The 12,866-nt window shown below is 35.3% G+C and overlaps 2 protein-coding genes across 4 annotated transcripts in view; one reads left to right on the plus strand and one right to left on the minus strand.

Moving 5' to 3' along the window:
* Positions 1 to 12,866, minus strand: part of ZNF804B (zinc finger protein 804B) — a 594,384-nt gene that overhangs the window by 548,025 nt on the left and 33,493 nt on the right. Inside the window, exon 1 of one of the 2 annotated variants that reach the window (XM_054493723.1) lies at positions 3,868 to 4,003. The exons of the other annotated variant lie outside the window; for it this stretch is intronic. Within the exon in view, the coding sequence (XP_054349698.1) occupies positions 3,868 to 3,909 (42 nt within the window). The 5' untranslated portion in view covers positions 3,910 to 4,003. Of the gene's footprint in view, positions 1 to 3,867; positions 4,004 to 12,866 lie in introns of those variants that run through there. 2 annotated transcript variants of the gene reach the window in all.
* TEX47 (testis expressed 47) lies at positions 10,293 to 11,970 on the plus strand. Of its 2 annotated transcripts, none has more exons than XM_054493725.1 (2): positions 10,293 to 10,430; positions 11,030 to 11,970. In XM_054493725.1, the coding sequence occupies exon 2, from the start codon at positions 11,131 to 11,133 to the stop codon at positions 11,890 to 11,892; it is 762 nt and encodes a 253-aa protein (XP_054349700.1). In that variant the 5' UTR covers positions 10,293 to 10,430; positions 11,030 to 11,130; the 3' UTR covers positions 11,893 to 11,970. The 2 variants fall into 2 exon arrangements, with proteins under 2 accessions (XP_054349700.1, XP_054349699.1); XM_054493724.1 differs by having other exon boundaries at positions 10,299 to 10,430; positions 11,027 to 11,970.

Genomic DNA, 12,866 nt, shown 5'->3' on the forward strand with positions numbered 1-12,866 from the left:
AAATACATAGAAATAATGATTTCTACTAGCTAAATCAATGGGTTAGAAATAAGGTCCTCATAGTTAGATCAGCCACTATACAAAATGTGGCACTTAAAACTTCCTGAGTTAGGAAAAAAAAAAAAGCACAAAGCTATTATATGTATTTCAGCACACAAGGCACACAGAGCCCAGAACAGCTTTGCCTGGGAACTCTTGGAACACGTACCACTATTGAAATGGTTTCCATGAGGCCAACAGTGGCACATATGTAGTTAAGAGGTACTTGTCATTGAGACAAAAGAACTATAATGACAGGTGAGACATGGACCAGAGAGGCATTCATGATGATGATGGAGGACAGGTGCCTACACTTCCTATACCACTGCATTCTTACTCTAGACCCCTAGGAATGTGCTGTCCTTAATGAAGCAGGCACCATCAACACTGTGCTCTACTTCATCACCCTTTTATATTTTCACAAAATAGTCTCCACAAAAAAAGTGATTGTACCTTATGTTCACATATATTAAAACAGTGATACATAAGTCTCTCAATTGTTCACAACTGCTAGTGTTAGTAGGTACAGTTTCCAAAGAAATGTGGAGGTATCTTGAGTTAAAATGGGCAAAGGGGCTTTAAATTTAATGGATGCTGGGAAAGTTTCAGGATAATAAAGGCTTGTTGGATAAATTAAAGGCAATCTGCTTAGGCATCTAGGACATAGCTAATATTTAAAAATATTTTTATGTTGTTTTTACTGTACTGCTACTCTAGTTACATAGAATAAAAACAATATGTTATTTAGACTTGGATTAACATTACTGTTACTTTAAAAAGAAATACATTTTAAAGTTCTAAATTCTAGCCTAGACCCTCTTTGCATATTTGGAATACAATAATGTTTTAGTAGGGCATACCTGACTATAAAATTTCTGTCTTCCTAAAACTAGTCACCATTAAATGTGTAACTCATCAAATAACTTTACTGCTTAAAACATTTAATGGCTCTCAATATTAAGTGTCACAAAATTCAGATTCCTACTTCTTTCAGAATAGCTCTAGCACCACTTTATCCACTGAAACTTTTATAATATATTAAAAAATACTCTAGTGTGAAATATTATCTCCCTGTTTTAGTATTTCATGTGTACACATTTTTTGGCAACTTTACAAGTAAGCAACTTGAAGTCAGTAATATCAATCTCTTTTTGCCATGGTTTTCTTAATTGCAAACGGAGTATGTTATGTCAGTGGTACCAAGTTCCCCTCCAGCTCTAAACTTCTACTAGTCAAATTTTCTCCATTCCATGTGACAATTGTTCAAAGCTAAACCAAAAGGAAGCACTAAAATAGATACTAGCTTATCAATAACACATTTTAGCATAATAGGTTATATGGGCCTAAGTAATGAAATTGTGAAGATATTACTCCAATCATAATAAAATTTGTATGTGTAAAGCAACTTTGCTATTACACAAAGATTTTAAGTCATAAAAACTAAATTCAAATTTGTTGTGTTTATGTCACCTCATCATAATGTGCACTGTGTGTTAGTTAAGTCACAAAGCTTTAGCATTCTGTCTTGCAAAGAAGCTGAAAAAAACTGATTAAAAGAAGATAAAAGAAACATAACTGAGAGTTTAGTGTTATCTGTAGTCTCCAAATCTCTGCATAGAAGCTGACAATCTTAAAATATTTTCGAAGCATACCATACAGCATTCCATTTTCAGATTCCACCTTTCTGGCTGGACACAATGATAGAAAAGACAAAAAGAAACCCAGCATGCTAGTTTTTAATAGGTAAAAACCTAGGATTACTATACTACTATTAATCTGCTATCTTCCTCCTCTATAGTTTACTATCAGAGTGCTTTCATTCTTACTGACAAATGTGGAGAAGTGGTCGACCCTCTGACCACTTACTCTCCTTTGATCCACTCAATGCTTGCAACCTGGCTTCCCTCAACTATTTTACCAGATCCATTTTTCTTTAAACCCCTAGGAAACGTAATTGCCAATATTAAATGGTCACCCCAGTCCTTAGGCTTTTTTATTTTTGTTTAGAATTTTACCTCAACCACCAACTTTTAAACCTTTCTTCTGCAGTGATCTTCATAAGCCTGTGTTTTAATTCTCTACCTATTTCTGATTTGTTGTTGCCTCTTTCACTGCCTCTTATCTGCCTGCTCCCTGAAACTGAATGTTCCATAATGTGCTTCTCCACCTTCTTCTTTCCATTCACTATCTCATGACTTCCCATGGTTTCAGTTCTACCCTCAATGCAGACAACTATCAAATTTTCATCATAAGTCCAGACTTCCTCAGATCTTCAGATTCATAGTTACATTTATACCTGGATATTTCCATGGCCACTCCACTTCAAGATAATCTATAGAAACGATTTTTCTTCCCAAATCTGGGCATCCTCCTGTATCTTCCATCTTTATTTAAAGAAAAAATGTTAGTCCTCCCAGTGACTGATACTCAAACCTGAAGTGTCACCTCTAAATCCTTGCATTCCTAACCTCCCATATCCAGTGGATCAGGGTCTTGTCTACCTTGGTGATGGCTCGCACATTTTCAGTCTTAGCAACTGCTTTAGTTCAGACTGTATCCAACTGGAGCAAATTCTTTAAAGACTCACCTTTTACTCAGTAGTATGCAAGGTGTCTGGACTAAAATTCCTGGACTGTTTCTTAGTAATTTCCCTATCTTATACCCTTATATTTTCCTGTCTTGACTCTTAGTCGGTAGGTCCAGATTTCCCAGAGTGAAGCTTCTCTTTGTTCAATTTGGTTCATGATCCATGATTCTACAAGTTCTACTCAATAGCAGGCTCTCAGGCTAGACTATCCTAGACTTACAAACAAAGCAACACATGTATCATCATTCACCAAACCATTGCAATAGCCTTATTTTTTAACGTTATTTTTTTTCTGAACATAATAACATAGACACACTTGAAAAATTTGGAAAATACAAAACAAATATCCGTCCCAAATTCTACCAATTAAAACATGGCTAGATTTCTCTCTATTCTTGTTTCTGTGACTTTTTAAAAATAAGGTTGGGAATCCAATTTAAACTTAAAATGGTTTTCAGAAAACCATTTTAAAATTATGCACAGTTGCAGCCTGGAAAACTTAAGGTGGTGCCTTATAGTATCAATGTTAGGAGCTTTATTTAGTGCATTTAACATAACTAGCAATTGCAAAATCCACTTTGCCTGCATATGTGAAAAACATAGATGGTTATCTTGTTTGCCCTTTGAAATTCTGCACTTGATATTCACTATATACTCCACCTTCATTAATTTCTTCTGCCACAATGTTCTGCCTTAGCACTCAGTTGCATTCCTCCCTTTTTTTTCCAGCTCATTATGGTTTCAATCTGAGAACCACATGAGAGTAGAATATAGTATCTTTAAAAAATTACGAAAAATTATATAGGCAAACTATTTTCTTCAATTTGATGGACACATGTCAAAATGTTATTTTTCATATCATTTATAATCTTGTCCCAATCCACTTAACAAAGTTTGGTTAGAGCTCAGAGAAAATTACATTCCAGAGTCGATTTTTTTTTTCTTTTCCCTGATATACGGGGCAACTTTACTACAATTAGCAAGTGTGGTACAGAATTTCATGCAAATGAGGCGTGCCAGCAGTGTGACAATTTTAACGTATTTTAACAAAAACAAAAATGAATGCATAAACTTGCTGCTGCTTAGACCACTGTAGCTTCTAGGACCCAGTTTCTTTTACTGATTTAAAAACAAAACAGAAAAAAGTTGTGCCTGAAGAAAGATATTATTAGTTCACTTTCGCACTGTTATACTACCTGAGACTGGGCAATTTATAAACAAAAGAGGTTTAATTGACTCACAGTTCCGCATGATTGAGGAGGTCTCAGGAAACTTGCAGTCATGGCAGAAGGCGAAGAGGAACAAGGAGCTTCTTCACTTGAGGCGGGAGGGAGCGAGCACAGGAGATACCGCCATTTTTAAAGGCCTCAGATTTCCGGCGAACTCCTTCGCTATCACGAGAGCAGCATGAGGGAAACTGCCCCACGATTCAATCACCTCCCACCAGACCCCTCCCTCAACACATGGAGATTACAATTCGAAATGAGATTTGGGTGGGGCCATACAGCCAAACCATATCAGATCCAAATTTTATTTTTAAATATCTATAATTTTTTATACTATGCTATTCGTTTCAGTGAATAACTATTTTTTCTTCCCTTGAAATATTCTTCAAAATTAATTTCAAGGGCATCATAGTAGTTGTTCATTAATACATATATTCATTTTTTAAAGTTCTTTTTTCCTATAAAAACCATCTTTATATTTCAAATGTTTGTCAGTAATTTTATTTCTTTTTTAAAATTTTTTCTTCACTTAGCCTCAACTTGAAACTCATAATTTTATTTACTTACCATGGGATCTAGAAGAGGCATTACTTAGTCAAAGAGTAGATTTTAAAGCTTATGATTTACATTTGCAAATTGGTTTTCAGCAAAGTTGAAACAATTTACTGTTAAGCTGGCAGAAGATAAGAGGGATCACTTGCCAACTGCAGAGTTCTTAAAAGGGCTCTGGGTGCCTCTAGTATTTCCCATCTCCAATTCCTCTGCGCTTCAGGGCAACTTCCTAAACACAGTTATAATTACAGGCACTCAGGAAATTCTCATGATTCTCTATTATCCACAGAGTAAAATTCAAACTTCTGAGCGTGGCATAGAAGTCCTCCACAAACTGGTTCCAAGTTACTCTTTTTTTTTCCCTCTCCTCCCCACCACTCACCTTCTAGCAGTTCCGCTCCTGGCTACATTTAGAATCACCTGGAGAGGTTTTAACAAACTACACACCAGGGTTCCATTCCAGACTAATTAAGTAAGACTGGGAACTGGCTTTTTGGGTGCTGGGTGGGTGCACCAAAATCTTGCAAATCACCACTAAAGAACTTACTCATGTAACCAAATACCACCTGTTCCCCAAAAACCTATGGAAATAAAATAAAATAAAATAAATAAAAAATTCTCCACTAGATTATTCTAATAGACAGTCAGGGTTTGAATCACTGTGAGTTAGCCTCTTCTTTCTTAAAGTGAGGTATGTAGAGAGACTGGGAGATTACTTGTCAAAAACGCAAATTCTTGGGTCTCACTTTAAGCCTATTAACTTAGACATTTTTGGCCTAGAGACCAGGAATCTTCAGTTTAACAAATTTGCAGATTCTGTGGTTTGAGGACTAGTGCTTTAGCCAGAACAGATTGTTTCCATTTTCTTAATGGTGTGCCACACTTCCTATCTTTAACATATGCCCTCTGCTGTTTATGCTTTAAGCACACACACACACACACACACACACACACACACACACACACACACACACAAATCATATCTATTTTTTAATTCCCAGCTTAAATGCTCATTCTTCCAGCCAGATTTAAATGTTTCCAAATTTTGTGCTTTCATTGTTCATTGTTTATATCTTTGTACTCTTGTATACGCCCATCCAGCCCTGAACTAAACATAGTCATGGGGATCTTAAGATCCACTAACAAAATTACATTTTTCATGTGCAGATAGAATATCTGATTCACAAGAATATTTCCATAGAGCCTGGCACATTTTTCTACAAATAGTAGATAGATGAAAACTATGTGAAATGTTGTAATCAAATAACTAAATGTTCCTCGCCTGCGCTCTTCTTGATAAGTAATTAACAAACACTGTTCCATAATACTATTAGTGAAGAGAGTCAATGCAAGAGAAAGTAATCTAGTTTGTTTTTTTGTTTTTTTTTTTCTTGGAGGGGGAGTATCTTTTTCAATAAATATTCAAATACCTAGTGATTTGATAACTAAGCTCACTCAGATTTGCTATGCTAAATCAGATATATTTTTTGTCTACTCAATAGCTTATTATATGTGCTCTTAGTGAAAGGCTGTACCCAAGTTGTAAGCCATTTATTTAGATGATTAGGTCTCTTTGGCTGATCATTTTGATATAAGACATAAAGTGAAAGGAAATGATTTAGAGTGTTTTGTTTTGCTAGGACCTGAGCACAGATGAGAGTTTAAAGTCTGGTATTCCAGATGGAAATCAAGTTTAGTAAGTGCACAACCTCACATTTTAAAGGAATGAATGTGAGACCAATTCATGAGGCTGTCCTTCAATCCTGTTTCTCTGAAGGCCATGCTCAAATGAGAACTCTTTCACTAAGGTTTCTAAGAAAACTCCAAAGTTACCCTTTCTAAATTGGTGTTTCTAAAGCACTAAACATCATTTGCATGGTATTTATTGTTTTTCCCTGCTCTGTCTCAAGAACATCTCAGATTCATGTACATTTCGTCACCTGTACCTGACTCTAAGCTCCTGAAATTAGGGAGTAGGTATTTTTCAGACTTACATTTCTTATAGTGCCTAATGATATCACCTGGCACACCAAAGGCATCAATAAATCTGAGACAAATGAGTAGATAATAACAGTAGATAAATGTTGCTGAAACCTAGCTATAATGTAGAAGTTTTTCTTTAAATTTACTTTATCCAAACCATAAGCTATCCTTCACTTCCAGAGGAATCATCTCATAGACAGGGGGAAGAATGACACTGTGGTCATGGATAGAAATAGGAGATAATTTACCTCCTCTTTACCCAGGTAGACAGAATGTGGAGGCTGCTGAGAGAAGATTTTAATTGTGTGCAGAATACTTAACTACTCTACATTTTACTTTCCTCCTGTATAAATTGTAGAAAAGATTCTATCTACCATATAGGGTTACTGTTAAAAGTAGCTTAGTTACTGTATGTAAAAATATCTAGTGCATGGCGCAAGGTAAATAATAAATGGTATTTAATTGTTTTAATCCTTTCTGTCTGGCTTACAAAAACAAAAAGGACATGATAAGTTTGTTATTCAGAAGCATTTGGTTCTGAAAAAGGAAACCAGGGCATAAAGTATATCAGTAATAGTAAGGTGTACTGTTTGACATGAGTTACAAGTATATGCTATGTATTAACATGAGCTAAGTTGAATTAAAAAGGTAGATAAGTAGAATAATTGAAAGAAGACTTGGCATCCTAAGCTTCTATTAAGGTTCTGTGACTTATCAGTTGTTTGAACTTGAACTTGGATAGCTATTCCAAACAGATCACTCTGGGTAGAATAACACAAATGCTTCTTTATCCAGATACGTAGACAGACAGATAAAAGAGTTCTCTTGAGTCACCATCTGAGGGTAAATAGCTTGCCCTTAATAGATGGCACATAAGGATTGTGGCACCTGAGCACTTAAAGCTGAATGTCCATTGAGCAGAGAGTGTACAATTCTAATTACACATGACAATGAATCAAAAACTGTCTGAATTGCATGTTGCTTCTATTTCTATCTAGTCAGAACTTACTCTTGACAGTTCAGAGTGTGATTGATGAATGATAAGAAAACAAGTCGCCTTTAAGCTTTTCAGATAGCCATGTGACAATGAAGCTAAAATTTTTAGGAAGCAACCCAACAGCAAAAAAATAATTTGAAAATGGAAAATTACATTGGGAAAATGGAATAAAGATGTCAAACCATCCATGGAGATTAAAAACTATTGCTTCTGAATGTATTAGTTTGAACCATACAACATTGTCTCTACTTGCCTTTTTTGACTTACAGAAATGATAGTTCATATGTTTTTCAAGATAACAACAATTAGGCTTTGTTAAGATATTATCACTCTTTTGAAAAAAGGAGAGCTTAGTTGATTTTCTATAGAGTTTATATGTTTATCATGATGAAATATCATTCTTCTATTAGGTTTATATTGGAGGAATTTTATGAAATAAAAGGAAAACAAAAAGCACACATGGGGAGAAAAGATGACCACTAAGCTTCTTTTGATAGGAGTAAAAGGTAGAAAGACACATGTGATTATCAGAGAGATACTGTTTTGGAAGTATTGATCAGAGTAGGAACCTATGATTTAGAAGAAGGGGGAAGCCATCAAGGTTCTGATACCTATGGAAATAGAAATCTTAAAAAAGAGATTTGGAAAAAGCAGTGCACAATAACTAGACCCGGAGGAGAATGTGCAAAGCCAGAAGATAAAACAAGCAGAACTATGAAATAGTTTTTATTCTTTATTCTGAGATTCAGGGAATCCAAGAAGATAGTGGGAATTTGACCGGGTGAGTTAACAATCTTGTTCAAAACTTGATAGTACGTCACTCTCATTTGCTGTGGCAATTCTTTATATTTTGAGAACATAATTATAATAAAAATACGTAAATGAAGTCAACAGAAAGTTGAGGTGGAACAGTACATCCTGAGGTTAGCCTTATCTTGAGGGATAGTTCTCGGCCATGTTAGGGAAGAAATTGGGCTGTCAGTAAGGAACAGTTTCATGAAGAGGAAGAATCTCACCTGTGTATAAAAGACTAGTTTGAGTTTGTGCACTGAAAAGGGGCTCCTGGGTAGCAGTACCTCATAAGTTCTCCTACTGACTTTGATCAGTAGCTGTGTTAGGTAACAAATCACACCGTTGCATGTCCCCATGTTCTCTCTGGTTTAATCCATCACTGGAAATTGGAAATAAATACCAGAAGTCACTCTGGATGTGGTGAAAGCAGAGGCTTTGCCTCCCAGCATTCTGTGGAGGGGAAGAAAGCAGGGAGGACTTTGTAAAATGAGACTCTTTTTAACTTTATAAAGTAGATGTATCAAAGGGCTTATGGTTTCATACTCTTAGCTGAATTTGTGGGGTGGGGAAATCTAGAAATACTGTAGGTAGAGACCCTTATTATAATCCAAATAAAGAAGTAGGACTATGAAAGAGGTAGTGTAAATCAAGAACCCTTAAGGCATATTAAAGTGAGTAAAAAGAATAGAATTGGAGTATATAACTTGGATGAAACATGAACAAATAATACCAAGGATTTTGGCCTGGGAACTGAGAGGAAAAAAACATGTTAATTTAGACACAAGTGGGGTATTTGTAAAGGGAAACATGTTTAATAAGAAAAATAATTGTTTAAATGTTTTCATTTTAAATTTGAAATACAGAGTTACATCCAAGGAGAGTAGAGTTGTGAATAAGTGACTGGAGATAATAATTTGAGAATTTTCTGTGCAAAAATAATCTAGAATGGGAGCTCAGTTTTTTCTTCTTTCTCAACCCTAATTAACTAGTTGTGTCTACCTTGAGCCTCAGATTGAAAAATATTTTTAGTCCACAGGTAAGCTCAGCAGGAAAGCCCCATGATCAATTTCCAATTTCAATCATGCAATCTAGTGGCAAGAGTGGCTTTAAGGACCCCTTACCTGCCCTCACAAAAGAGACATATAGATGGTGCTGAGCTAACTGGGCAAAGAAGTAGAGTGAGAGATCCATCCACATCATGAGTGCAGAGCCTCAGTATTTTCCACAGTTGGGTGTGAGAAGATATTACCAGGCAAGGCCACATACAGAGATTTAGAAAGAAATCCAAGAAAGTGCAGTATCATAGAAACCAGGAGAGGAGAGAAGGCCATAATGAAGGCTCTGGTCAACATAGACACTTTCTTCCAGCAAAGCTGTAAGAAGAATGAGAGTGAGATAATAACTAGACTGGGCAATGACGTGGTTTAGCACCATGGTTTACATCTTGGGAAAGATTGTATTGCTTCAGGGAGTGATAAAGTGAATCACAATGAGGAAGAATAGTCCATTTTTATGTATTACACAATTAATGAATTATTAAGTCACCTCTCTGTCTTCATTTACTTGGATAATTTATCATTGTATTATCATTAAAATCAGATCATTAGTTTGGATAATACAGACCTCAGGGAAAAAATTACTCTTAGGTTTAATTGTTAAAAATTGAATAAACGTGTTTTCTAAACTTGTTTTAAAATTACTGTTTAGAACTCATGTGGATGCAATTTTAAGAGATGCATCTCTTAAGACACAATTTTAAGAGGTACATCTCTTAAATTCACATTAAGTTAAGTAAGCCAAATCTTACTATAGAACTTTCTCACCATATATTCACCATTACATAGATTCAGATATGTGTTCTTAAAGTCTTTAGTTAGTGTCTAAGTAGAACAGAGGAGTTCTACAACCACACTTTTTATTTATCAAAAGGAAAAAAAGAAAGGAAAAAGATGTCCAGATTCTCACCATCTGTCTGACTTACAAATGCACCTGACTAAAAATAAACCATTCAGGAATAAGCCATTCACACTTCCTCTGCAGTGACTTTGAAGTGTTTGTCGAGATACCCGTATTAAGAAACTTGGCGCTCTGGTCCTTTAATGGTGCTGACATTCTGACTCACGTATGCCCGAGGGAAGGCAGAACACAGGACAGCTGAGAACACCAGAGGACTGGCAGTTGGGAGCCTGATGGAGGACAAGTAGGGCCTCGAGGACAAGTACGTGACAGAAGCACAGGAAAAAAAAGAAAAATGGTGAGTTGACCTGGAAAAAAAAATTGAGGAGATTTGTAAGCAGAGTAAGTTAAAGTAGCAGAATACTTTCATGTAGGCCTTACAACAACAACAAGAAGAAGAAAAAAAAACTAAAGGGGGGAAAAAAGAATGATTTCTGAGATTTGTCGATAGGAGAAAAAACAAAGAACCAAAACTTTTCCCTTGAAATGTTTACTGTTATTATTCAAGGAACATTATTAACTATTAGGGACCTGACTAAAGGTTGCATAAGCTAATTGTGACTTAAAAAGCCTTGGGTTTTTTTTAAAAAAAGTTATAGACCAGTTAGATTTGTAAAAGAAACTGGAAGAATTACCATAAAATACCATTTTTTAAAATTTTGGCTTATAAAGGACAATCTGTAATCACCATTACATGACATTTACAAAGTTTTTTCCTAGGATATGATTTAACTCTTTCATTGTAAACTTCTAAAAAAACTCTATAGTTTGAGTATTGTTTTAACATTATCTTTCATTTCAAATACATTGTTTCCTGATAAAACTGGCAAAAAACTGGGATTTTACTATTTAGTAACATTTGACAAACTGTGATTTACTCTTTTTTTTTGTCAGAAGAAATAAAAACACGAGTTCATCACTAAAGAGGTACCCTGGCTGCATAAATATTATGATAAGCTAAAAACTGGAATCATCTGGAAAAATAAATAAGACTCCTCATGTCCTTTTCGGTCCATAACCAGAAGGGCAGCAAAAGGCCTTTGCCACTGGAACCTCTTCTTTTTCTCCAAGTCCCACGTAGCAATTACCTGCATTTTCAAGAAGAGAAACAACGACTACACCTAAAGAAATTCCTTCTTCATAGGATGTTTCTAGTGGCCAAGATACAAGCAAATGTAGAAAGAAAAGATGTTGCTGACTACTATGAACAAATGTTTAACTCAGTTTTGAAACATAACCTAGGAGAAGCAGTGACAGGATTGCTGCTCATCTATCCCACTTCCATTCTGCATATCCTCGAGTCCTCCAGTGACACTCTCTACCAAGTTCTTTTAGATTATATTGGCCATGACAAAGACGAAACAGTATTTTTTATTCAACAAATGAAAATTATAGTCATTTCTCATAACATTCCAATGAGGCTTTTTATGCAATGGCATGTTTCAGTGATAAAAGTTCCAGTTATGTATCTCGATGATGTGACACAGTCACAGTCCCTAAAAGAGGTCATCACAGATTTTCTCACACAAACTCATAAACTGTCACTCTACCTTTGCAAGACTATGAAAGTAGGCACTAAAGGACCAGGTGATAACTTACACCAAGTTGCACCTGACCTACTCCTCCCAGAACAAATCATAAAGTACTTGTGCAAATCCAAAGAATTAATGGACCCGGCAACATTTATAAACATGTATAATGGACCCATACACATCACTCTGGATTCTGAGGTGGTATGGCCTGCTCCTTCACGTTTCTAGGATTGAGAGGGATAATGTGCCCACGTCTCTTAAGGAGTTTGTGCTACTTAAATAAAAAAGAAAACATTTTTAAAGTTACTTGTCTCTTTTAAAAGAAACAGAACATCGCAATATACACAGAGGTAATATATTAATCTTTACAGAGTATGTTGAGCTAAACTTTCAAATGGATCTATTTATTGTGGTATTAAGTTCAATACATTATTTTACTAGGTAGATGGGTTTAATAAGTTTATCATAAGTTCTCAAATATTAACATCATTTTCATGAATTGACACTTTTCAAAAAAAAGTATGGCTGAAAAAAGACAAACGGAATTCAGATTATTATCCAATCCCTCAAGAGTTAATGAACAGTCACTACTACATAGCAGAAGTACAGTGTTCTGAGGGTACAAAATCGAGAAGAAAAATCCCACCATTGAGTTGCTTGCAACCTAAGGTTAGAGGCAAGTACATGTAGAAGTAGTTATGATATGACATATAATGTAATATAACATATCATTGTAGTAGCAGTATATAGGAAGGGCTTTGAGAGCACAAGTAAAGGAATAATCACTGTATAATTCCTGCATTCAGAAAACAAAATCTAATTATTGAAAATATTTCCAAAGCCCACATGTTCTGGCCTATATAATCAAGAATATTGAGACCATTATAAAGCTACAGAAAACAATAGCTATTTGGAATGACACGAAAATACATTATCAGATGGCATTGCGCTACTCCATGCAACATCATTTATTGAACATCCCTCTATGTTACAAACATTTGCCAGGCACTGAGGGATATGGCAGGGTACACAGAAAACATTATCTGCCCACTATTAAAACTTACTTCTAAATGATTTTATGTTAAATAAACAATCTGGTTATTTTCTCAATTCACTTTCTAAAAAGCAACTAATTATATATAATTTCTATGTGACCAATTTCAAGTTGATCCCTTCTTTTATCCAGAAGAAAATTTTTTGCA

The sequence above is a fragment of the Pongo pygmaeus genome, chromosome 6 (genome assembly GCF_028885625.2).
Source record: "Pongo pygmaeus isolate AG05252 chromosome 6, NHGRI_mPonPyg2-v2.0_pri, whole genome shotgun sequence".
NCBI lineage: Eukaryota > Metazoa > Chordata > Mammalia > Primates > Hominidae > Pongo > Pongo pygmaeus.

Excerpts from the sequence above, each read along its gene's own strand:
- TEX47 (XM_054493725.1), top strand. The coding sequence starts at position 11,131 with ATGTCCTTTTCGGTCCATAACCAGAAGGGCAGCAAAAGGCCTTTGCCA.